We start from the raw sequence: 27,364 nt of genomic DNA, 5'->3' as shown, positions 1-27,364 counted from the left end.
AGCATTCAACACCATCATCCCCTCCAAGCTGATCACCCCAACTTAGTGACCTTGGCATCAGCACCTCCCTCTGCACCTGGACCCTGAACTGTCTGACCAACAGACCCCAGTCTGAAACGAAAGCACTCTGGTTCTTTGATGTGTACGGTACAGTATGTAGAGTGGTGTATGGCCAACTGCCATCCACTATTGATCATGGCACTTGACTTTACGGTGAGAACACAACTCAAACCGGATTACATCGTGACAACATACAGGCCATGTCTGGCGAGGAGGCCATATTTCTAGCCTTTATGTGACGTCTGGGACAGGATTATAAATGTTGTGACAGGTGATCTGTAGCAACTTCCTTCAGATTTATCAGAGGATGATCTGCTTCCCGCTCCATATCACAGCCAAAAGATCACTAGTAAAAGATCACTAGTAAAAGATCACTAGTAAAAGATCACTAGTAGAAGATCACTAGTAAAAGATCACTAGTAAAAGATCACTAGTAAAAGATCACTAGTAAAAGATCACTAGTAGAAGATCACTAGTAAAAGATCACTAGTAAAAGATCACTAGTAGAAGATCACTAGTAGAAGATCACTAGTAAAAGATCACTAGTAAAAGATCACTAGTAGAAGATCACTAGTAGAAGATCACTAGTAAAAGATCATTAGTCAATGAGTGTTTGGATTTCCTAATCATATAGCTGTAATGTAAATAAACTGTCTTCATTTATTTTTTCATAATGTGTTCACACCTTGTGTGTGTTGTGTGTTTTGTGTTGTATTATGTGTACGTACATAGACTGATCAATTTGTATCCCTGCTGCAAACTGAATGAGGACCATAAAGTATTCTTTAATCATTATCTATTCATTCTTCACATCATTGATCGTTTTCAGACCCAAGGAGGTCAAACATGAGCGGACACTGTATCATTGAGCTGAGTAACGTGACGGACAACAATCTTTTCTTGATTGAACGAACCACAACGCCGTTCGTCTTCTGTAAAGGAAGTGGAGGAATGAGGACAGAGCGCCTGTTGGAACAGTATGATGTGTGAGGCTTGGTGATGGAGCTCTCCACTCTTCTGCTGGAGCTGATGTACAATCAGAGGGGTTAGCAATTTTTTTGCAATCACACCGACCGCCTCAATCAAGCATGGACAGGTGGGCAGCCGAAGGCCTGGGCTCCGTTACAACATGGGCCCAATAGGTGGAGGAGGCACAGTGAGAACTCTGTTGTTGACACCTACCCAGCTGCTGTGTTCTACCCGGTCTGTGAAGGAGAGTGAATGAGGTCAGATTGGAGGGAACAGCTTTCTGGAAGGGAACGCAGTCCTGGAGATCTAACGGAATCTCAACAGACCAGCCTGGCAGCTGCACAAGCAGGGCCTGCTGAATAAACACCATCAGTAGGGAGGAAAATTGAGTACGATGCAGAGACGGGGCTGTCAGGTCTTTATTGGATTTCAGTTCAGTCAATTCAGGGAGTGATTCGAATTAACTATTCATACAACTTGGAACAGCCTTTTGAGATAACATACTTCTCATGCTCAGTTTATTGAGGAATACGTCAAGAATAAATGATTTATGTGTAATCCTTGAATTCTAATTTACTCCCTGCATTGACTGAAACCAAACTGACCCCAACGTTGCGCGCATGATGCACATACAGAATAGGAATGGCCAGCCATCAATTATTAGGTAGGCCTACTCATGGAATTTTCATGACGTGTGAAATGATTAAGTGGAGAGTTCTGCTCAGCGTGTTAGCTTTCATCTAGATCTGTATGTGCTTAGGCCAGCTCCCAGGGCAGGCAACAGAACATGGTCAGCAGAGGGTCATTGAACTTTCACTGGGGGGGGGACTAAGCTTTGACAAATGATATGACGATATCTGAAACTGTGGATCGACTCGATAACAGGGATGCAACCCATCACCACAAGCTTCAGTGCCGATGAGCTGAGACAACATAGATTTTAGAGGAAAGCATAATGTCCTTCGATGTTCCATTATACAGGCGTTTCCCCGGGTTAGGGTTAGGGTTAGGGTTAGGGTTAGGAAACAGGCCTCACACATCGGGCAAAGACGTATTAGGCTACGTTATAGTGTAGTGACACCGAGCGGCTCGTCAATAGCAATAAGACCAATGTCCAGACCGACCCCGTCCCATGAAGTCAAAGTAGGCTGAGCCTGCAGGGGCGATCTACCAACTGAACACCGAATTTGCTACTGCTACCATTTCTGTTCTTCTTCGAGCTGCTCTTTCACAGACAAACACCAGCTGTTTATGGAATATTTGACTTGATGCAAGGGTATGTCGGATGAATTACTTCCCAGCAATCTAACCAGGAAGGAAGGGTATTTATCTCTGATTCTCATCACAGGCTGTTAGCCCAGACTCACCCCAATTCCACACAAGTATGATGAAGCCTAATGAAAATGTGAGGCTGTGGACAGACAATGACTTAGCAAAGCACCCACTCACCGAGCACTTCACTAGGAACACCTGGACACCTTCTCATGGGGGAGGTGGTGTAACGGTGTGGGGAATGTTTCCTTGGCACACTTTGGGCACACTTAATACCAATCATCATTATCATGCTGGAAGGAGCCATTAGAAGATGGGTCAATTGTGGCCACGAAGGGATGCACATGGTCAGCAACAATACTCAAATAGGCTGTGGCATTCAAGCGATGATTGATTGGTATTAACGGGCCCAAAGTGTGCCAAGAAAACATTCCCCACACCATTACACCACCTCCACCATGAGAAGGTGTACAGGTGTTCCTAATAAAGTGTTCGGTGAGTGTAGATCTGCAGCAACTCACAGCCAAATTCAACCATAGTGCAGGGGCACTAGAAAGGCTTTTAGGAGGGGACCTTTCAAGCCGGACCTGCCAACTCCTATGAATATCAACAACAGAGTTGGCTGAAGCACATATAAATCTGGAGCTGCCAGTCTGTCATTCAGTCTGTCAGTGCTTTAGGACTTTTGAGTGATTTGCGCAGTTGTTCATAGAAGCAGGCCTACCAAAATGACTTGGTATAGGAGGCATAGCACTTTACATGAAGTTGCTGTTATATCTATGTAATTACAGTGTGTAACAGCAGTGTATTACCATGTTGTTACACAGCAGTTGCTCTGTACAGTAGTTACATGGTAAAAGCGTTGGATTCTTTTTTATGTTTGGAGGATTTTTCACTGAGCGATCGTCCTTCTTCTAGCATTGTGACTGCCTACGGCCCCGGGTCACACCACAGATTACTTTGTCTTATGATGACTGATGGATCGATGATTCACTTGCTTAAACAAATGTATTTGTTGTAAGTCGCTTTGGATAAAGGCGTCTGCTAAATGCCCTAAATGTAAATGTAAATGTAATGTCTTGTGTTATATCAATGTTGCAACTTTGGACACTCCAGGAAGAAGGTAAGTAAGTGCAGTGTGTGAGAAAGTGAGAAAAGCTGAGGATGTCAAGACTGTAACACAGTGACAACAACATAAAAGAGATTGATCATTCAAGGCAACACCTCAGTCAAAGTTCACAATGTTCCGGAAAGGGCCCTGACATTTAATAACATCGTGCTCACCACCAACAGGATGAGAGAGAAAGATGTTGCATCATCTAACAAATCAGATATGATTGATTAGATGAGAGCACTGCTCTGGAAGCCAATAACTAGTCTTTCTGTCACATTGTTTATTCATGAAATGCGAAAAACTGATTTATTTTCGACCACATAATCATCTTTAGTGTTGACTTATTTGCTCTGACCACATAAATCACCCCAGGATAGCAGCAATGGGTGTAACAGAGGTGGTTCAGAGATTACACTGGAGTGTTGAGTATAGCCTGAGATGACGAAGGAGACCCAAGTTCAAATCCCGGTTGGGTGCACAGCCACACAGTAAGGTCTGTATGTGATCTATAGTTAATGAGTAATGTTGCCACAAGGCATAAATAAAAAATGCCACACAACTGCCTGATCGATGCTGTCTGGATAGCAGACAGCTCTTGATGGAGGGATATTGCTAAACAATTTTAAAAACAAGCACATATCATAATAAAAAAATCACATACATCTACATAAATACAATCACCAGCGATTGTAAACAGTAACGTCTAAAAGGCCAACATGACAAGATGACAAGATGTCTTTGAAAGATTGCGGGCCAACAGAACTAAAAATCAATCCTAGAGCAGACTTCTTTGGTTCATTTAGTAAACTGAATTTGTGGTACGTGTCATATTTTCACTGAACCAAATCATCTGGCCAGTTTATTGGACCTAGAAATAACAGCTTGTGTCAACACTGCGATGCAAGTTTGATTGAATTTAGCTCTAAGTCTCAACCTTGCACACAGAATAAACCATTTCTTATTATACGTTGACAGTCTCAGCCTCGAAATGCTATTACATTTGATTGCATTCACCTGTAAATTCACTTTACTCCCACACACACACGCATGCATGCCCGCCTGCCTGCCCGCCGCCCGCCTGCCCGCCGCCCGCCTGCCCGCCGCCCGCCTGCCCGCCTGCCTGCCGCCCGCCCGCCCACACACACACACACACACACACACACACACACACACACATACACACACACACACACACACACACACACACACATGACGTAGGCATGTGAGGGAAGCAGGACTTTCGTACCCCCATGTTAATATGTGGCCCCCTAACCCTGCTGTCCCTCCCAGCACTTAGGGAATGGTCTCAGACAGGACATTCATAGAGAGAGAGAGAGGGAGAGAGAGATAGAGAGATAGAGATGATGATGGTGCTATTACACCTACATTGCATTGGAATAATGCACTTATTCATCTCTTCCATCCTCAGAAATACTCATTGTAGAGAATTGTCCACATTCACCCACCCAGCTGCAATTCATATCTAATTACTAGGTCACGTATTCATTTATACAGCAGGATGCTTACTGAGGCACTTCAGACTAAGTACCTTGCTCAAGGGTACCATCTGGGACCGAACCCATTATTTCCGACACTCTGTCTCGAACTGCTGACTAAGGAGAAATGTTTTTGGAGTTGGAACTCATTCTCCTATCAGGTCGCATCTCTTGACTCGGAGCCATTAAGGTACACTAAGCATCCGAAACGAGCCAGAATGTTGGCAAGCCTCCATCTCAGTGTTGGCACTCCGGGTCGGTGTCACAGAGGAGCCGATTGGCTAGAGAGATTTTAGCCTGTGGGGTATGGCAAGCACAGGGGAAGGTTTTTTTTTAATTTTGACGTTTTAGCCTACTTTATAGGCTTCATGTTTATAATGCTGTGCCACTTCGATTCAATGCGACGGGCGCGTAAAGGGGACACAAAACACATTCTATGCCATGCTACTCTATCTATATGAAAGGAGAGTTAGGCTACTGTCCCCTATGGCGCAAAATGTGTCCGTGTTGTATCACGCACCCTACGTGATGGAATGTCACCTCCGGGATAAAGAGCCCAGCACGTCGTCAGACCCCCATTGGACAAATTGCTCTACCGTTGGCGCGCGTATGCAGTTGGTCGGTGCCAAGCTCCCGCGCCGTGCGCACTCGTGCATTTCTCTGAACCGATACGAGGAGGATTATGTCAAGGTACCGGGCAGCGCGGACGCACGCGCAACCGTGATACTACAGATTTGAGACCACAGAGAGTTCCTAACATCAACAACAGAAAGCATGTGAAGGGCAGCCTACATTCAGATGACACAGATTTACTCATGAAATGCGTTGCTGGAGAAGAGAAGAACACTTTATAAGGTAGGCTTTGTGTCCTCGATTACCAGATTATCTATTTTGTTAAATGTCAGTGTTTTGTTATATCGTATTTCATTATATCATATCATGTGATATAGTCTTATCAACCTGAAATAACGGTTACTATTATCCTACTGTTCTGTGACATTGTGTGTTTCTGTGTAATAAGCATATTGATGTATTGATCACATTGATGAATGAGCTCTGAAGTCTGATGTTTCAGGTGATGCATTTTGTTTTTATTTCTTGTTCATTTGCGTTAAACTTCTGGATAATTCGTCGCTAACAGGCTACTGATAACAAGTAAGTTCTAGAATTGATTGATCTTCTTTGAATTGTTCAGTTACAATTCAGCGCACGGCTGAAACGTCAACAGACCTTGTATTGCATTTGTGATATTCAATCTGAAACATGTTTTGCCTATGTTTAATGTGTGGATATGGCAGACTATAAGATACAGTATATGACGCTATTAAAATGTTTCGGTAGGAGTGAATGTGCTGTGAAGGAGTGGAGGAGTCCGGGACTGCTAATGAGGAGATGATGTGTGGCTGTCCATCCGTCAGTAACCACTTTAGACAAGAATGATCCCTATGAAGCTCCGTTGTCATAATGGTTTCCTGTACTGAAAAGCTGAGGGAGAGGATTCAAGTGACGGTGGTGAGTTAAAGGAGAGAGCGAACGCTTGAGGCTGTGGAATAGTAGCGCCATGGGTTGTGTTCAATCAAACACACAAAGCAGTAAACATACACTGTGGCCTATCATATACATCCTGCACTAAAAGTTCAAAACCAGTTTTGTGATACACAATATGGTCTCATGAATCACATCAAGTTAAAAGTACTCCAATGTGACACGAAGTGAAAGCTTTGACAAAATGTTAATATTTAAAAAGTGGTGATTTTATTTAGCCTCAGTGTGGTGGGATGGCAGCACAGGCAAACAAGTCTGTGCTTAAAAAAAGTCATTAAACCTGAAGAGGCACTTGCCAAAATGGCATAATGTTCTATGGCACAATTCCAACATCAAGTCCTCAGGTCCTCTCTCACCTCTCTCGCCGTCCGCTCCTGAATCCATCAGGTGAACATCATCATTTTAAAGGAAATGGTCACGCCAAGAAACCATTTGAATAGAGTTGACATGATACCTTTGTTCATAGCAAGTAAGAACATGTTTTTACACACCTGGATGCCTATTTGATGCCCCCACACCTGATTTGAATACGTAGATACTCAAATACTTATTAGATACTCAAATGATCTCTGTGGACCTCTCTGGCAGGGATGATGATGAGGGAAGGGGATCCAAGAGCTGTTTTGTATCTCATCCCTGTACATTGTATCTGTCCATTGTTCAAGCAAGCCCATGCATAGACATTGTATTTGCATAAGTATTGTGATATGGAGCCATCAACTAGGCATCCAGGTATGTCAAAAACATGTTCTTGTATGAAAAGCCCCATCATTCTTGTATGTTTTTTTAAATTATTCTTTTATCAATTGACAACAGTCTCTAACTGAAACTGGGCAATAAAAAAAACCCATTAAATACCAGAAAGATGCATCAGTTTGTAGAACAGACATCTCCACTTCCTGCTTGACAAGTAATGAACTTGTGGTCGTGGTCGCATTCCATGTTTTCAGATTACATTCAGGACCAAAGAAGAAGACAAGACGGACTGCCTTCTGAGAACTGATAGAGTTGTTCCATGTCATTAGGAGGCAATGACACAGTTCATATGTTTATTTATGGTCCATTCTCTTGCGTCTAGTGATGACAGATACAGTGCACAACCGTCTCCATGGCCATGAATACGCCAGTCGCTGATTCACAGATCTCTCCTGCCACCGTGTGGTAGAACGGTTCCTATCCGGTCTGACTCATCTAGGACAGAGCTATCCCCTTGATACCAGCAGGACATATTTTGAGAACAAATGTTGAAAACGTATTGCGTCTTATTCAGTTCAGTTCTGTTCTGTTTCATTGTCAATCTGACAAGTTTTGTCACACAAAAATGATTTCAAACACATTTCTTTCCACAGGTGCTGCCAGTGAAGAAGGAGAGATGTGGATACTGCAGATAACCACCCAGGTGGACTCGGGCCAAACACGATGGAAATGGACAGATATATGATGTGGAGCTCTGGAGCTTAAAGCAACAACAACAACAACAACAACAACAACAACAACAACAACAACAACAAACCAACAAACTAGCCATCACCATGGAAACGGAGACTGAGATGGTGTTGGTAGTGATTACACTCAGCATCATTACCCTGCTCACCGCTTTGCTGAACGGAGCAGTCATACTGGCTATCCTGACCACCCAAAAACTACAACTCCCAGCCAACTACCTCATCTGCTCTCTGGCGGTCACCGACTTACTGGTAGCCATCTTGGTGATGCCCCTCAGCGAGCTCTACATCGCCACCGACAGGTGGATGCTGGGAGGTGTGGTGTGCGAGGCCTGGCTGAGCGTGGACATGACCTGCTGCACCTGTTCCATCCTGCACCTGTGTGCCATCGCCATGGACCGCCACTGTGCCATCACCAACGCCTTGGAGTACGCCTGTAACAGGACCCCACGGCGAGCCGTCGCCATGGTCGCAGTCGTCTGGATCCTCTCCGTCCTCATCTCCGTGCCCCCGCTGTTCTGGAGGCACAACCGCGACTCCGACGTCATCAGCAACGTATCGTACACCCAGTGCATCATAGAGCACGACCACATCGGCTACACCATCTACTCCACCCTTGGGGCCTTCTACATCCCCATGACCCTCATCCTCATCCTCTACTACAGGATCTTCAACGCAGCCCGGACCCTGTACCACAAACGCTGCTCCTCAGGGACCCTGTGTCAGAGGAGGAGGATCGCCAGCGACCACAAGATCCTGGCCGACTGCCTCGCAGCGCAGGGCCTCTGTAAGGCCGAGCTGTCGACCTCTGACCCTGCCTTAAACACGGAGCTCAACAGACTGAACGCTCCGAGCTGCATCACTCAGGAGGCGGGGGAACGGACCTGCGAGAAGCTCCAGATGTACGCCTATCGAGAGAGGAAGGCTGCCCGTGTCCTGGGGCTCATCCTGGGGGCGTTCATCCTCTGCTGGTTGCCTTTCTTTGTGAAGGAGTTGCTGGTGGGGCTCCAGGTGCTGCGGGCCTCCCCGCAGGTGTCCGACTTCCTCACCTGGCTGGGGTACGCCAACTCACTCATCAACCCCCTCCTCTACACCAGCTTCAATGAAGACTTTAAGCAGGCCTTCAAAAAACTGCTCAGATGTAAAAAGCGCAGATAAATGAATAATAATAATAAAAATGCAGGTGTTATGGTGTGTGCTCATACTGTATGGAAGCTAATCTCATGTAAAAAGTTTTGATACTTTTTTTAATTTTCTTTTTAATAAAAAACGGAGAAACTTGTTGCATGTCTATCTGTGTTGTCTACTGAGGTGTGAGAAGTGGGGAACTGTGATTAAAGGGGCAGTCTGGGATTCAAACAACAACAAAGCAGTCACCTGCCACCTTTTTGGTAAACAGCTGATGGATGGGGCTGGAGAAATGTAACCACTCTCAAATTCATAGACGGAGCTATGGATGAAAGGACTGACCATCCATGAGATGAAAATTATGTTTTGAAGCTATGCAGTGTTTGTTTACAATTACATTGTTTACATACAATGGAGTAAAACAAGCTTATATGTTGGGTTCTGATAGGGTAGACAGTTGAACTAAGCTCATGAGGCATTAATAAGTTATATTATTCAACAATCAATGGCTACCTATCATGAATTTAAAAGTCCAAAAATTGATGCACCAATCCCAGATTGCCACTTTAACAGATCACAAGCAGCACATAACAACCAAAGTGCTGAACTGTATCGTACTGTACGGTGCATCAACAACAACAACAACAACAACAACAACAACAACAACAGGATGTATCGTACTGTACGGTGCATCATATCAACAACAACAACAACAGGATGTATCGTACTGTACGGTGCATCAACAACAACAACAACAACAGGATGTATCGTACTGTACGGTGCATCATATCAACAACCACACAATGTCCATCTTGATCATTAAAATGAGGTAATCAGTAACAATAACTTACTTTAGCACTTAGGTGTGATGTGTTACAGTATAAGGGCCTAAAACCCTCATTTTTAAACCACCTCATAACGAGTGTCGTGGGAGTGCAGAGCGGTGGGTTGCACCATTAGCTAAAAAGCCTCTTAAATCTTAGAGATTTTATGTGCCATCGTCCGTGCTTGTTGGGTTACATTAATCTCATGCCAAGGCCGAGTTGCCAACGCAACCAAGGCCAGGACATGTCAAAACAGTAAATGGAAAGATTAAGAGATAGTGCAGCAAATTAGTATTCATCCTTGACATTTCAAACTTTGGCTCTTCAAAAGTAGGGGGGGTGGATATACTTCCAGAATGATTAAACAGAATGCACTATTTGACTAATTTCCGCCTAAAAAACAGACCCAAACTAAAACTGCTTATGACATTAGAAATATGATGATCAGGTGCAAAAGCAGGATGCCATTTGATAGGGAACACCTTGAAGTTTTGATAGGGAACACCTTGAAGCTCAGATCATAGTTCAGAATAACCTACTACACATGACAAGGAGATAAAGTAATCAATAATCTAATTAATAATCAAATTAAACCAGAATTTTGGCCCAATTATGGGCCCGTCTGGTTTCAGAGGTTAATAGTCAAGGGACCACCTGCATTATCTGGGAGGCAAGGGCAGGTTGGCATTGAGAAATAACAGTGGAACAGTGTGGGGAAACAGTAGAACATTGATAGTTATGTCGTCATTCAGCTTTGAGATTAAAATAAACTTTTCCTTTATTTCAATTAAGTTCCTAGAGAATTCCTAAACATAAAGTAATGCAGGTAACTACAAATCTAGAGCACAATTTGACTGAATTAGCAATACATACAAATTTGTGTTGAGGATACACCCACTCATTAATTTCATTGCATGAATAAAGGCACGTAACATGAATTTCATCTCCACATTCTGACATAAATGATATGTAATGCTCTCTTGGAGGATAACATACAATAATATTCATTGCTTCAACTCAAGTTAACACTGGAAGATTATAAAGACCTTTCATGGACACGTGAGACATTTCATCGTCACCAATCTCTCTGTGTACATTGTGTTTACGTACAGTGATTTTTCCTAAACTCAATTGAAAACACAAATAAGCCACTCTCGGAAAAAATGTGCAACAAAATAACATGAAACGTTATGTTTTATAATCATAATGTGTTCATAATACATAATGAAAATGTGTTCGTTGATAATGACGCAAGTCGACCATTGATCCAAGCTCCCCTCTGGTCTGTGGCAACATAACAGCAGTTACCTAGACAACATAACAGCAGTTACCTAGTAACACCAACCAATCTGCTTTAGGGATTAAGGACCACCGTTCATGGCTCTCTTCCCATCCATAGGCAGATTGGATGAGGAGTTTGTTTTGACTTTCCACCGGGTGTGCAGTGCCTTGTTTCATAGTCAGGGATTACGGGGCAGGTAGGCACCTGATCACTGATAAGGTTGGAGCGGTTCCACCCTAATCCCACCAGAGCACATGGCCAGGGGACCGCCAGGATAAAAAGGCAGGCATGGTCGCAGAAGTCGTGTCGACTCCTCACTGTTGAACAAGCTTCCTCAGACGCACCAAGAAGAGGTAACGATTTTTCCACTTAGTTTCTTATGCGACGAATGTACTTAGTGTCCGAAGTGACCAATGTACTGTTTCATACAGTATATTATGCATTTGTATGGGTTTTTAACTCACCACACTACATCTGAGATGATGTCTTAATGATTCTGTTGTTTTGTGTTGTCAGGTTATTGCCATCCGCCAACATGGTGAAATCTGCCGGAGTGTCTCTCCTGATCCTGTCCATATGTCTTTACATCGCAGAGTCGTACCCCAACAACGACATGGCAAACGGTAAGATTGACTTCACTCAAAAATCACTTGAATTGGGGCTGTGCTAAGTCACAGATTGCTTCACACTGTGAAAGTAGGCCGAAAGCGCACATCACTTACCAACTAATTCACAAGTGTATATTCATGAGACTTGGTAGAAGAGAGGATCTGTTGACTTACATTACACTCCTCATCCCACACTTCATGCTTACAGAGGAAAGTCAAACAGAGATACAATGTTGTGTAGTCCTGCATACAGTTTACAGATCAAGTCAGACTGTTCTAAAAGTTCTAGATTCTGTTTCTAAAAGTTCTAGATTCTGCTTCTAAAAGTTCTAGATTCTGTTTCTAAAAGTTCTAGATTCTGTTTCTAAAAGTTCTAGATTCTGCTTCTAAAAGTTCTAGATTCTGTTTCTAAAAGTTCTAGATTCTGTTTCTAAAAGTTCTGAATTCTGTCACTAAAAGTTCTAATTTCTGTTTTTAAAAGTTCTAAATTCTGTTTCTATATTCTCTGCCGTTCTCCTCTTAGTGGGCTGTAAGGAGTGCAAACTGAAGAAGAACGAATTCTTCTCCAGGCATGGCTCCCCTGTCTACCAGTGTATGGGCTGCTGCTTCTCCAGGGCCTACCCCACGCCCCTGAAGTCCAAGAAGACCATGCTGGTCCCCAAGAACATCACCTCAGAGGCTACGTGCTGTGTCGCAAAGAACATGTTCAGGGTAGGATTATCTTAAGCTCATAATATGGGCCAATGGCAGGTATTTGGGACAATTATTTGACAATAATGTAGGCCGAAGAGTCTTGGCTAACGATTGACATTGTGCTTTCCTTTATGTGGTTTGCAAAGAGTTTATAAATGGTTGATAGACAGTTAACTATTAGTTTATTGATCGCCTTTTAATAAGGAATAAGGGGTTCAATTCTCTTTGGTGAAAGTGTGTGATCAAAACCTCGCCACTGGGGATATCAAAAGGTGGCTTGCCCCAATTGTGTGTGTACTAAAATGAACGAATGAGCCCCTCTGATGGGATTTCAAAGTGATCTCACTTTCATTCTCTCCCCTCATCCCCCTCTCTCAGGTCAAATTTGAGAACTTAACGGTGCAGAATCACACCGACTGCCATTGCAGCACCTGCTATTATCACAAGTCCAAATAAACTCCGACACCTGGAAGTCTTTTCGGCAAATGTGACATCTGTACCCTGGCAACACTGTAGGTCTCTATATCAAATGTGACATCTGTACCCTGGCAACACTGTAGGTCTCTATATCAGAAGATGTGCAAATGTGACATCTGTACCCTGGCAATACTGTAGGTCTCTATATCAGAAGATGTGCAAATGTGACATCTGTACCCTGGCAATACTGTAGGTCTCTATATCAGAAGATGTGCAAATGTGACATCTGTACCCTGGCAATACTGTAGGTCTCTATATCAAATGTGACATCTGTACCCTGGCAACACTGTAGGTCTCTATATCAGAAGATGTGCAAATGTGACATCTGTACCCTGGCAATACTGTAGGTCTCTATATCAAATGTGACATCTGTACCCTGGCAACACTGTAGGTCTCTATATCAGAAGATGTGCAAATGTGACATCTGTACCCTGGCAATACTGTAGGTCTCTATATCAGAAGATGTGCAAATGTGACATCTGTACCCTGGCAATACTGTAGGTCTCTATATCAAATGTGACATCTGTACCCTGGCAACACTGTAGGTCTCTATATCAGAAGATGTGCAAATGTGACATCTGTACCCTGGCAATACTGTAGGTCTCTATATCAAATGTGACATCTGTACCCTGGCAATACTGTAGGTCTCTATATCAGAAGATGTGCATTGATGCTTCTAGTTCTATTTATTATGTCTGCTTTTAGACCTATATATCAGAAGATGTGCATTTATGCTTTTAGATTACTTTGATATGAGTTGCATTTCCTTGTGACAAATCAACAGATAGAAATGCATTGTGATGAAGTAGAAAGTAGAGCAGTATTGTATTTATGTCTTGGTTGTGATGATGTGAAGCGGTGATACACGCATGTAGTGTGTTGATCAAATCATTAGACTAAACTGTATGAAATGAAATTGCATTAAAATATTGACATTATTCATATTGTGTTGCCACATTATTTCTCCTATCCTGTGAGTAATTGATGCCTTGAGAATGCATGTTTATGACTATGTCCCAAGCAAATGCATGTTTATGACTATGTCCCAAGCAAATGCATGTTTATGACTATGTCCCAAGCAAATGCATGTTTATGACTATGTCCCAAGCAAATGCAGTACATAGCAACACGACAGTTACAACTGGGATGAGGTCCTAAAAAATGTTTTCATGTCCTAGTTTTTGCACATACAAGCTTCCTTCCACATATAATCTCTGTATTTGTCGGACATTCACATTATGAACTCACCACACACTACTGTTCGCTTCATGCGTCCAGTATCACAATCAGAGTACATTCTATACAAGCAAAATGGATGCATTCTATACAAGCAAAATCAATGATCGGGCATGTGTGGTGTGTCATCTGTTAGGTCAAGTCAATGACGCTCTGTTGACACACCGGGAGGGTGGGTGTCCCTGCCGCCGCATCTCTCCCCTCCCCCCTTGCGTGTCCGTGCGTGTGCACGTCTGGCAGCGTAACATCTGTGCGTACGCGGCCGTGATTGTTGTGAAGATGGCGGAGGGAGAGACAGAGAAGGAATATGACACAAGGAGAGCTATCGAGGTCCTCCGCGAACGGTTCCAACAATTGACCACAACGCTAAAAGACAGCAGCGAACCGCCATTGGAAGCCTCTTTGCATTTCTGCCAGGAGTTTTGCCAGGTAGGCAGATTTTCCTCCAGCAGTCCATCCCTCTGCAGCCCCCCAGCCTGGGCAGGAAGCCTGCTGCTGCTGCTGCTGCCTAGCGTGTACGTTAGCTACAACAATGTAGCTAGCCCGCTACCACTGTCCCACTCCACTGGAAAAACCCTTATCGCAACGTTTTAACGTACATAAAGATATTCGGTAGCGGACAGTAGACGTCGTTAGTGTTTGATGATGGTTGTTTGAAGTTTTTACTTTGAGTTGTTTCCATGCGTAACTCATTTTTTTGATGAGCTAGTTTGCTAGCTAAAAGATGAATGTGGCTAGCAGCAGTTAGCTGGCTGATGAGGCTCCATTCGATCATTCATTGTGAAGCCAGATGGAACATTGTGCAAAGCTGCATTTTAAAGCACCAGTGTGGCAGGTTTGGTGAGGTTGAAAACTTCCCTCACTTTGTGTAGAGATGTGCATTTCTGGTTAGAAATGTGAACATTTTTTCCATGTCACCATTGTGCTTGTGGAGATCAAAGTATTGATGCCAGCGAGAGGCCTGTTCTGAGCTGCTGGGTGGATGGACGGATTTAGGAAAGTTAAAGTTAATCAAAGCAAATCCAAATTCGTATTTTCGGGGGAAAACAATAGTATCCTCTGCTTTAGGCCTTTCTGCGGGTAGTGGGCGTATTTGAAGCCCTTCTTTGTGCAAGATGTAGACTTTATTGATCTCATAGACCTTGGTAGGTGGAACCTCAATTCCACAGCGATGCTATCCTCCCACAAAAACGTGTTGAGTTCAGCAGAAGTGAAAGAGAGTTATTATTACAGGTGATTGTTACATATTTATAGATATTGCACTTACTGATAAAAAAATATTCACCCCAAATGCATTCTATAAAGAGGATAAATGGCACACGTTGCAACTTTTCCTCCCCCTGCTCCTCCCCTGACCATCCTGATGCCTTGTCATGGATTCTGAGAGCAGATGAGTTTTGCATAAGTTTTTACATGTCTTGTTGTTGTCTCATTGGAGATGCAATGCTCTGTAACTTCCCAATTACGAAGGTAATTAAGGGTACGTTTACACACGTGTAACATTGTAAAAGGAGGTCCCTTTATTGCGTGCCTCAATGGGCTGTTCTTGGAACACCGAGGCAGGAGACTCTCTCCTGGAGTAGAGATTAGGATTCCCCCCTGGAGTGGTGATGGGCAGACTGGGGGAAGGGGTGACAGACAGGGCAGAGAGTAGGCCTAGCCTGTATGAATGCATGTGTAGAATTTGTCTCAACTGTTGCGATTGCATGTATTATTACTAGTGTAATTACACTTATGTAATTATTAAGAGTATAATTACACTTAAGTAACTGCAATGAAATGGTTTATGCAAATGTGTAATTACACTAGTAATTACATAGTGTAATTACATGTTTGCGTGAACCATTTCACCGCAGTAAGGCCGTTATCTCATCAGTCTACCTCTTGTTCCTTTTGAAGAGGTTTAATTTATAGATGGGGACGGTCAATAAAGCCTTGAGCCCCCATACTTTCCCCCATGTCTGCCCTGTGGCTTAGTGAGTAGTGGAGTTATTGAAAGGGCCCTATGTAGGCCAAACACGGAGGCTTGACTCCACGGCCGTTCGTTGTGGTCACTCCTATCTAGGCTGTTTCAAAGGAAGCCGGTCTTTGATGTATTTGATGGTATTAAAGGCTACGTTATGTTAGTTCGTGTCGTCCGTCCTCGGCCATCTTAACCCGCAGAGACATCTTTTTGCGAGAGTGATGGATAGTCGTTGTCATGGAGACCACTATCACACTTTATCTAGCAGCAGACCACTGTTAATCATGATGGGCCTGGAGCATACAGGCCCTCCCTGGACACGCATCACAACTTAACTAGGAGAGAGAGAGAGAGAGAGGGAGAGAGACAGGGAGAGAGGGGGGGGGGAGAGAGAGAGAGAGGGGGAGAGAGAGAAACCACTATCGTTTTCCATTCAAATTTATTTGTCTTTGTGTCTTGTTTGTTGGTGTTGATTACGACCTTTTTGATGTAGATGTGTCATTTTCTCTGAGACATTACTAATTAAAATCAGGGATAAATAACAAATAAATGAATAAATTATGATGACTAAAAGCGGGTTGTGTGTCAATTAGGCTAGCAGGGGGCGATATGATAATGATGCCTGCTTGCAAATTAGTTTGTCTTGTTTCTATCCCTTGATAGAAACAAACAAACTCATTTGATAGAGAAACAAGGGACTCATTTGCAAGCAGGCATCGTTCATCTGCCAAATAATGTGATTTAATTGAAAAACATGTAATGATTTCGAACACTGTCTAGCGCCTGTCTGTTACTGTTGAGGAACATGAATAATGTTGTCTTCTGTGTCTGTAATATGTTATTGTAGAGGAACATATCCATTAATAATGTTGTCTTCTGTGTCTGTAATATGTTATTGTAGAGGAACATATCCATTAATAATGTTGTCTTCTGTGTTTGTAGGTCTCTGTTTTATTCATAACGTTGTTCCCGTCTCATGTCTGTCATTGAAGTCGTCCCATAATTGTGACCCTGTGCCTGTAGGTCCTCGTGGAGCATGCAGCTCGGTGGAAGACAGACGAGGCCCCCCTGCCGCTGCTGGGGGTCTACACAGTGGCCATCCTCAGCTATGCAAAGGCCTCCTCCTGTCTCTCCTGCCAGTGTGAGAACGTGCCACTCGTACTTGAAAAGCTAGCACTGTGAGTAGCGCTCATTGAGACCATGTCAATATCTGCCGTTGCTTCTCTCGGGCCCACTATTGTCAAAGTGGGGTACGCGTACCCCCCCGGGGGTACGTGGCTCGATCTAGGGGGGCACGCGAAATAAATCTGTGATTTCCCTTCCCAAACAGTCCTGTTGAATAGCCGACTGCAGTCTCAGTACCAAAAATAAATGCATGCACCCGATCCAACAGAATAATATTGTCACAGTGTCTAATATGTAAGGGATAATGTTCATAGAGTATCAATTAGGCTACAAAATAACCGACAGGGGGTACATGACTGTTAAAAGTTTGGGAACCGCTGTCTCAGGCGATCCATGAGGAACGTGTTGAGCTGAGGCCGTGTTTCAGATGCGTGTCCGTGTTGTCAGGACATTGCTTGTTTTTATCCACAAAGTCGAACCGAACAAGTAAAATTCTCACTCAGTTGTCGCCCTTTAGCTCTGTAATTCCCCTATTGACAACATTACAATGTGACTGCATAGCAGTTGAGTTGGGAGGTCTGTGTTACTACAGAAGTGGAGTATATATGCTTATTCAGTCTGTGTATAAACACAGGCTGGGGAGCTTACTGGCGTAGCACAACAATGCACATACCACGTAATCGCAAGGTTCCTGGTTCGATTCCGACCCTCAACATGTCTTGCATGTCATCCCTCCTCTCTCTCTCTCTCTCTCTCTCTCTCTCTCTCTCTCTCTCTCTCTCTCTCCCATCCTTCTTGTCAATCTCTACTGTCTCTATCCCAATAAAGCAGAAATGCCCTAAAAACATATTTAAAAAAACAACAACAAAAACACAGGCTGTCCATACCCTATTACCCTGCCTTCACAAAGCATAATGTAAACCATATGCACCCGTGACTGTGTCATTGACATGAACCACCAGAGCAAGCTTATTAAACCAGAGTGTTTGATTCGCAGGAGCTGTGTAGAGCTGCTGCTCTCACTGCCCGAACACGTCCCTGGTGCCTTATGGGAGGAATTCCAGTCCTCAGTGAAGGTCAGTGTCTCCTGTGATGTTCTATTTATTTATTTTCTTTCTTGCTTGACATTCAATAGCAAAGGAATAAAGCTGGGAGAGAGATTTGACATCTAGCCCAGTTCTTTGCGATCTTTGACAAGGAATGAAAAGCTGACAGGATGATTGGAAAGAATATAGAAATTAAGTTTTTATTTGGCACACTTGGAATAAACAGACGTGTCGCAGCCTATTTTGAAGTTGAAAGTAATTTCTGACTGTGTTGATCAGAACGTGTTGATCAGGACGTGTTGATCAGGACGCGGGCCTCGTTGGGTTGTGTTCACCATGTTTACTTACTACATTCCAAAAATAATTGAAAATCTGATACGAAACACGTAACATAACAGAACAGCAGGACAAATAGGGGGAGAAAGGTCTGTGAAATAATCTTTTCTCTTTTCCAGTTGGCACACAGCCTTCTGCAGGAGACGGGGAACACACAGCTTCACATGCTCTCTGCTGTAGCACAGCAGCACGGTGTGTGGACCAACCCCACGCTGAGCTGCATACTCTCCAATGAGATACCTGACATTGACAGAGGTTAGTTTGGTTGTGGTTGTGGGTCTGTGTGTGTGTGTGTGTGTGTGTTCAATCCAGGGCTCAATGGTGACCCAGTTTGGTATCTCCCTCTTCTCTACTCTCTAGTTCATGAATTTCTGCAATTGGAGGGTCCCACACTCCTTAATATGCGAATAAAGCACCTTATCAAAGAGAATCGAGCTGAGAAAGCTGCTATCCTGGCGAAGGTATGCTCAGAGAATCCAGCTTATGAAGGAAAAGGGAACTTTAAACAGACGTACCTTGTTTGCCTGTGTATGACCAGACCACAGGAGCAGCTCATGGAGGAGGTAAGTGAATGTTTGACTTTATTAAATAATTTAGCACATCAAGCTTCCCTCACCCCCGTGTAGTAACACTATTTACCCATGTAAACAAGTAGCAACAAGGAGTTGCAGTCCCTCTACTACTACTAAAGTTGAAACGGCTGAACTCTATTACGATGTAATGACATAATAATGACTATATAATAACATAGTATTGAGTAAATGTAGGATGCACAGTGTTATTTGAGTGATTTACATCACTTCACTAGATTGGCGTAATAGCAACTTAATGGAATTGAAAACGATACGTTGGGAGTACCAACCATTAAACTGTTATCATTATGATACATTAATTCATTCATGACTGATATTCTCTCTCTGGGCCAGATTGCGCAAGTAGACAGCAAGGACGCATTGGAGATGATTTGTAACCTGGAGTCGGAGGGGGACGAGGAAGGAGCGCTCTGTTTGTGCTCTGCCTTCCTCAAGCGGCAGCTTCTCCAGGGAGATGTGTATTGTGCCTGGTGAGTATTATTCTTCCCACTTATTTACTCAAGAAACTCAGAATGTGATGCTAGAGGTCTGTCTTGACTACAGTGTGTTATCTCTTGGTTCGGTGTTTTGTAATTATCTTGTGTGTTTTAAACCGCAAAACAGGGAACCAGTGTCTGGCTACCTGTTGTCATAGGAAGTTCCTCTCTGTGTGTAGCTGGTAGCTAGGATATTGCAATTATGATATTTCTTGTCTGTATTTTCTGTACATTTCGATACACACCAGCAATCTCAACTCTTGCGCCTACATGTATTTTTTTAAATTTTTTATAAACACCTAATGGGGATAGATGAGACTCTGTCACAGACTTAACTTTGTTTGTTTTTCTGTCTCACAGGGAGCTCACGCTGTTCTGGAGTAAGCTACGGATGCGATTGGAGTCTTCAGCCGATGCTTTTCTTGATCAGTGCAAGAGCATGGCCTTGCTCTCGCGGAGTGTCTGCCACATCCTCTTCCTCATCAAGGTCATACAGTCAGAGGTGAGGCCATGTCCTTTTCATGTTCATATTGCATCTGTGAGGAAAAAACATGTTGTTCCACGTGTCCTTATAACTTTTTGTTTTGTGTTTTATTTTTTATTTTTTATTTTTTTAGGTGCAAGAGGTGGGATTGCCGGTGTGCATTGAAATGTGCGTTCAAGCTCTGAAAATGGCCTCCAGTGACAACACAGACAGCAAGAGCACCATCTGCAAAACGATCTCCTGCCTTTTGCCCACAGACCTGGAGATGAAACGGGCGTGCCAACTAACAGAGTTCCTCCTCCAGCCTACCGTGGACTCGTATTACGCGGTCGAATCCCTCTACAACGAACCGGACCAGAAGCTTGAGGAGGAGAATCTACCAGTTCCCAATTCACTGCGCTGTGAGTTGCTGTTGGCCTTGAAGACCCAGTGGCCTTTCGATCCGGAGTTCTGGGACTGGAGAACCCTGAAGCGCAACTGTTTGGCGTTGATGGGTGAGGAGGCGGCCATTGTGTCTTCTATTGACGACCTCAATGACACGGATGTTGGAGAGGGTGAAGCGGCAGAAAAGGGTCCAGAGTTCAAAGACTTGGAGGATTTTCTTTTAAACACTACAAACGAACTGAACGAGATTTCAGACGAAAGAGAGAAAAATAGGGAAGCTAAGAAATTAAGGGAGAAAGGGTTTGTGTCTGCCAGGTTTAGGAATTGGCGAGCCTACATGCAGTACTGTGTGTTATGTGATAAAGAGTTCCTAGGCCACAGAATTGTTCGTCACGCTCAGAAGCATTTTAAGGATGGGATTTACACTTGCCCTATTTGTGCAGACAGTTTCGACAACAAGGAGGTTTTCGAACCACATGTGACATCGCATGTTAAGAAATCTTGTAAAGAACGACTGGCTGCCATGAAAGCAACTAGGAAGTTGAGCAAGCCGCCGCAGTCCCCTGGCAGGCAGTCCAACAGCATCAAAGAGACAACCGTAGTGAAGGTTGAGGCCCAGGCAAACGTCAGCCCGGCCAAAGCTACTACTTCTCCCTGTGGAAATCACACCAGTCCTGCAACTGTCCAGCTCAGCTCTCCTCCAAAGCCTGGACAAGCCAGATGCGACACAGAATTCACAGAGGACTGTGTCTGCCCTGTTACAAACTGTCAGAAAGTTTTTAAGTTTTTCCGTAATCTTGTAGCCCACGTAAAAGCCCACAAAAATGACGAAGAGGCGACGCGTTTTCTGGAGATACAGCGACAGAAGGTGGTGTGCCAGTACTGTCGTCGACAGTTTGTCAACGTCACGCACCTCAACGACCATTTGCAAATTCACTGTGGCACCAAGCCCTACAACTGCATACAGCTCAACTGCACTGGCAGCTTCAACTCCAACTCAGAGCTTCTCATGCACAGAAGGCAGCATGCTGAATTCAAGGCGAGGTGTATGTTCCCCAACTGCGGGCGCATCTTCAACGAGGCTTACCTGTTGTATGATCACGAGGCTCAGCATTACCTTACGTTCACCTGCAAAATAGCTAATTGTGGGAGGATTTTCTATTCACAGGCCCAGTTGAGGTTGCACCTGGAGAACCATGATGCCAGTGAGGTGCCCATCACAAGTGAGAACCATCTAAACCCAACTCAAGTGGAGCCTTTAGCCCAGGGTGCACCCAGGCCAGCGGAAGCATGCTCCGCCTTTGTGCGCCTTGAGCGGATTAATGCACAAGCTTATATGAAGGATGTTATGGTATTATCAGGCTCATCTACGCCACAAAAACCTGAGGTCCCTAAAGAAGCTTTTCCCGTGAAAGTGAAACATTCAGTTGAGAGCATGCTGAATTGTATTGTAGATCCCACTGAAGAGCAACAGGCATGTTACACTCCATTGATTCAACCTACATTGGAATTGGGGGATGGAAACCTGTCTCCTGATGCTCCACACACTCCTCACCACAACATGGTTGCAAATGGGGAGAATCCCCTGTATCCCTTTACGGCAAACCCGCTGGAAGGGAATCTGAAGGAGGAACCGGCAAGTGGATTGGCTCATATTTATCAGAAAGTGTTACCGCAGATCTTGCCTGCACCAGAGGTCATGATCAAGAGTGAAAAACCTTTTTTGTTACAACCGTGTCGTAACACTCCTGGTAGCAGTGCCGATGAACATTGCTGTCCGTTTGAGGATTGCACGCGGTCATACAGCACCTCCAAAAGTCTCTCCAGGCATGTGAAGAAAACACACACCAACTTCTTTGAGGAATGGAAATTGGCTAAGAAGTACAAGAAAGTGGTCAAGATAACTTCGAGAAAAGACAGGGCTACAGTTGGTCCGTCACAGGCCCCGAATGACCCAGCATCGCACCATCTATCCCCACTATGCAATAACACTGGGATACAGCCGTTGGAATACCCAATGGCTTATTCAAGCTCACCAGCATCATGTTACCCTCTGTCCACTGATCCATCACCAATCACCACTCCACTGATGAACGCCTCAGCCTACCCTCCTTGGGGGAACACAGCAGGGCTGATGCAGTCAGAGATGTCTCAACCGTGGTCCTCATCGGCAGCGAACAACTGTTATGCAGATCCCTACCAGCAGAATGAATACCCCTCCAGAAGCTTAACCCACTGGCAGCCTGAACCATACCAAACCGCACCCGGACCTCCGTCAGACGGGAGGGAGAAGGACCACGCTCTGGCAGTGATCCACGGTGGGGCTATTCCGCACGTTTCCTCAGAGTCCAGCTTAATGTCTCAATATGTGTCAAGCTCCCTGATGCTGGATAACGGTGTTCAAATGCATAATGGAGGGCAGCCGTATGCGATGATGCAGCCGGAGTTTAATGCGAATGTTGTTGACGATCAATTGATGAGGAAAGGCAGTTCCGGTATGATTGCCCAGTTAAGCAATGGAGACAACATGGCCGCCGTTGGAATCATGCCTGTGGGAAGTTACCAGGCCCCCTATGCTCCAAATGTAACCCCTAGTCATAATGCAGCACCAAGGCCACCAATGGACGTCCCAAGTAAAGCAATGAGCCATGATGGTCAGATAGCGCCTAGCAGAAGCGCAGTGGGAATTATTAAGACGGAGAACATAGCCCATATGATATCACCGGGCTATGAGAATCAGATGGACAGTTCCAGAGACGGAATGCTTAGTCCACAGTCTGCTGTTCCGACGGATTTCTCCTATGAGGATGAGTCATTTCCCGCTGAATCTGAGGCCGTCCCTTCAGAGGAGAAGAGCGTTGACGAGACCAAGAAAGGAAAGAGGAGCAGCAAGAGGACTAAATGGCCGGCTATCATAAAGGACGGTAAAGTCATCTGCAGAAGGTGCTTTAGGGAATTCTCCAGCACCAAGTCTCTCGGCGGTCATCTGTCCAAGCGCTCCCAGTGCAAACCAATAGAAGAGATAGACTTGACGGCTGATTTGCCAATGTCATTCCTTGACTTCCTCAATGACCCACACGTTCCTGACACTAATGGAGCTGCTATGTTCAACGTGCAAAATGGAGAGTTCCCCCAGGAAGATGGTAGCCTGTCTACAATAAAACCCTCTGACTTGACTCAATCGGAAGCCCAAAAACCAGTGAAGTCACATTCATCAAACAACTCCTCATCCGTTTTGAGTGGTGTCCAGCCTATTAACAACAACAACAACAACAACAACAACCCACAGTCAAATGGCAGTCAAAGTGAGAACATGAGGCCCAATACAGCCTCTACAGATGCCGTAGGTCCAGATGATCACCTTATGGAAATTCAGAAAGCCTTTCAAAGGCTGGATTTAGTTGAGGCTGCCCAGGAGAGGATGTTGCAGGAAATGTGCCCCCCTTCTGCTACCAATGATCCCAGTCCCAGTGATGCCACCTCAACCAATGATCAAGCTATAACTCAACCAATGCCAGCTGTAAAAATAAAGGTTAAAAAGGAAGAGCAGCCTCGTGAAAAGGGCCCCAAGCCGTTCAAGTGCGAGAAGGAGAATTGTGAGTATGGGTTCATGACTAAGGAGGCACTATTCCGACACCTCTGGAAAATGCACGATTACACCCAGGAGATGATTGAGGAACTGAAGAAAACCCCAGTCAAATTCTCCCCGTATCCATGTCACATATGCCCAAAAACATTCACCAGGACTACTGGCCTTAGAATTCACTATGAGAAAGTCCACCGCCTCGCCAAGGCAGAGATGATCAAGTTGAAGATAGGCGTTCGCAAAAGAAGGTCAAGCAACACCGCTGCTGAGTCAGAGGGGAATAGCAGTCGGGAAAATGTGTCTTCAGTAGAAAATGTATCTCCAGTAGAAAATGTACCTTTAGTAGAAAATGTATCTTCTGTTGTGTCAACTAGCATCAAACAAGAGCCACTTGACGATTACGCCATTGGATGTCAAATGGGAGCCATGGATCAGGAAGGACACTCGAACGCCTCTGAAGTCATTACAGCAGGAAATGCTGTACTGGAGGGTTCCACACATCATGTGACAGTTGAGCGGGTGCACCCACAACCACAACCACCACAAAATAATGTGGTGAATTCCGACGGGTCACCTGATGGATTAGCGTCCCCATCCAAGGTAGGAGGGGCCAATGAAGAACAGCCTATAGCAACAGCTTCGAAGGATGGCCACACCCCTGTGTGGAAGCAACAACTCGATCAAGGGGACGGCGTTGCAGAGCAGGACGCAGGTTTAGGCTCTACGTCGGGCAGCCAATCGACAGACGACGCAGCGGTGTCCAGTGTCCAGGCTATGATGAAACCCTCGCCAGAGAAAGCTAACAGTTCAAAACACATGAAATTGAAAGAGGAGTTTCCAGGCCTGAAGAAAGAATCACCACAGAAAAGGCTGGGGCTGAAGATGGGTGACGGGGATAACGCTTTCAGCCCCTATAGGCCCTATCGCTGTGTTCACGAAGGGTGCGTTGCAGCTTTCACCATCCAGCAAAACCTGATCCTCCATTACAGGGCGATGCACCAGTCCTCCCTTCCCCCGAGCGCGGAGATCCCTGACGCTGAGAAGGCCGGTGCCTTTAGTGGGCAGGAGGGGGAGGTCCACGATAAGGAGGTCAGGTGTCAAGTGAAAGACTGTTCGAGGATATTCCCAGAGATTACAAGCTTAGTACAGCATTACCTCTTGCTTCATAAATTCACTCGGGATAAGACCACCGCTATGATGTCCAGTATGTACGTGGGGACATTCCAGTGTGACCGCCCAGAGTGCACCCTCGCCTGCGCCTCAGTGGAGAAATACATTGAGCACATTAAGAACTACCACAAAGAGATCAACATCTCCGAGAGAGGCAGCGTGGATCAGACTTTTAAATGCGAGTCGGACGGCTGTGACCGGGTCTACACTACACGGCATAACCTCCTCCGTCACATGATGAAGAAGCATGATTTTGTAGGTGATTGCAAGACGCTGCAGCAGCAGTCAAGAACGGCAGAGGGCAGTCCCACCAATGGCAAAGAGAACATTGAAAACAAGTTAAAAATGAAGAAGAAAAACGCTAAGAAGAAGGATGTGAGATCGGTGAACCACTGGACTAGCTTTGGAAAGCCCATTCTGAAATCCCAGGATGAGGCGTCCACTATGTGCACCAAAAAATCTTCCTTGCAATATCCGTGCATGATCAAGGGCTGTGATTCAGTGGAACGGGCTGAACGTAACATATTTAGACATTACACCACACATGGCCTCTCGGAACGATACATAGAAGACCAGAGAAGCCTGTTCATATTCTGTAAAAAGTACTCACGCTCTAGGTTCAAAGATGCCAACAAGTCCGAGGGCATGTCAACAGAGTCGTCTTCTGAGGAGATGGACCAGGACGACAGTGATACGGAGAGTTCAAAGGTCAACTCCTGTCAGGAGCCGGAGCTGGAGCCGGAGCTGGATCCCTTAGATGATGTCATCGAAGCTGAGGCTAAGGTGTCGAATGAGGATGAGAGTTCAGAGTCCCAAGCTTCCACGGTCGGAGAGGTGAGGAAGAAAGGCCGTCCCCGGAAATCAGAACAGACAGTGGCGCCGAGACCGAGCCAGGAGAGAAAGTCGACTCTCCGAAATCGTTCTACTGTTAAAGTTAACTGTGTTACAGAAAACTCAGAACTAGTTACTGCTGCACCCCAAGAGGAACAATCCGAAAGTACTGTTGATCTAGACTCTTTCCAGCCTATTGGGTTTGAGGGCTCTTTATTGGAGTTCCTGGAATCTTCCCACCCTCCCAAAAGGAAAATAAATGATGGTTCTGGGCCTGAATTGCCTTCGAAACGTCAACGCACCCTCCAGGCGAAAACAGCTAACATAATGTTTGATAATGAATTAATCCCACTTGTAGACTTCAGAAATCCACTGAATCTTAAATCAGTGAAAAATGTTAAGATTGTTATAGACAAAACCTTTTCCAATGGTGCTGATCTCCTGTTAAAACAACTCCAAGATATGCGACCCATGGTGATTATAGAAAGGTGGCTATATAGTTGATTATAACGTTCACACAACCTGATGTTTTTATTTGAAACTCTTTCACTCAGGATTAGACAAGTAACATGCTGCAGACAGACCTGTTAATATTGCATCATATTTCCAACAGTTACACACGTTTTGATCTCTGAATAGTTGATGATGGAGAATTTTATACTTATGAAATGTATGTTATGGTTGATATGTTATTAGTTATACAAGAACCAGGTAATCTATAGGGGACATAGATTTAGATCATGTTTGTATTTATGAAGCTTCTAGTACTAAATTTTGTTTTTACTAAATCAATTTTAAGGAAAAACAAAGTTTTTATATATCCCTATGGGATTTTTACTTTTTGTTGTATTTATTTTATTTTCTTCAACACTAGTATCTGTAATATTTACATGTCTTCCACAAAGTGTTCAATAAAATGTATCTGTTTGCTTTTGTAAAACCTCCTCTTCTCGCCTTTGTGTGTATGTATTGTTATTTCCATGGTAAATAGACACTTGACATTCTCTGTCTCTTCATATAAAAAAGTGAACCTCAACTTTTTGAGTCATAAATATGTTATTAAAGCAGGATACATATAATGCATTTGTCACTAAATGTATCTCGTAGTTTGAATGAGTCATTACCACACTTACCACAGTACTACACTCCAACACAGGGCAATGAGAGATGACCTTTCATCAAGTTATTTATTTTGCTGAAAAATGTGTTTGTGTGAATGCT

General features: G+C 44.3%; 3 protein-coding genes across 4 annotated transcripts; all 3 read left to right on the top strand.

Moving 5' to 3' along the window:
• Positions 1 to 5,618: 5,618 nt before the first annotated feature.
• Positions 5,619 to 9,182, top strand: LOC310813850 (5-hydroxytryptamine receptor 1E-like). Of its 2 annotated transcripts, none has more exons than XM_083682989.1 (2): positions 5,619 to 5,766; positions 7,806 to 9,182. In XM_083682989.1, exon 2 carries the CDS (start codon positions 7,989 to 7,991, stop codon positions 9,057 to 9,059), a length of 1,071 nt encoding a protein of 356 aa, XP_083539115.1. In that variant the 5' UTR covers positions 5,619 to 5,766; positions 7,806 to 7,988; the 3' UTR covers positions 9,060 to 9,182. The 2 variants fall into 2 exon arrangements, with proteins under 2 accessions (XP_083539115.1, XP_083539114.1); XM_083682988.1 differs by lacking the exon at positions 5,619 to 5,766 and adding an exon at positions 6,319 to 6,423.
• A 2,488-nt stretch (positions 9,183 to 11,670) lies between these two features.
• cga (glycoprotein hormones, alpha polypeptide) lies at positions 11,671 to 12,892 on the top strand (the record flags this gene model as incomplete). Its single annotated transcript, XM_083683444.1, has 3 exons — positions 11,671 to 11,758; positions 12,267 to 12,454; positions 12,815 to 12,892. 3 exons carry the CDS (start codon positions 11,671 to 11,673, stop codon positions 12,890 to 12,892), a joined length of 354 nt encoding a protein of 117 aa, XP_083539570.1.
• A 1,536-nt stretch (positions 12,893 to 14,428) lies between these two features.
• znf292a (zinc finger protein 292a) lies at positions 14,429 to 27,165 on the top strand (the record flags this gene model as incomplete). Its single annotated transcript, XM_083683247.1, has 8 exons — positions 14,429 to 14,578; positions 17,136 to 17,290; positions 18,235 to 18,313; positions 18,739 to 18,874; positions 18,980 to 19,182; positions 19,546 to 19,682; positions 20,049 to 20,190; positions 20,306 to 27,165. 8 exons carry the CDS (start codon positions 14,429 to 14,431, stop codon positions 26,645 to 26,647), a joined length of 7,344 nt encoding a protein of 2,447 aa, XP_083539373.1. The 3' UTR covers positions 26,648 to 27,165.
• Between the last annotated feature and the right edge of the window lie 199 nt (positions 27,166 to 27,364).

This window comes from Argentina silus (genome assembly GCF_951799395.1).
Source record: "Argentina silus genome assembly, chromosome: 13".
NCBI classification, from domain to species: Eukaryota; Metazoa; Chordata; class Actinopteri; order Argentiniformes; family Argentinidae; genus Argentina; species Argentina silus.
This window is presented reverse-complemented; position numbering and strand designations above follow the sequence as displayed.

Bases quoted from the DNA above. Each gene is read 5' to 3' on its own strand.
- LOC310813850 (XM_083682989.1), top strand. From the start codon at position 7,989: ATGGAAACGGAGACTGAGATGGTGTTGGTAGTGATTACACTCAGCATC.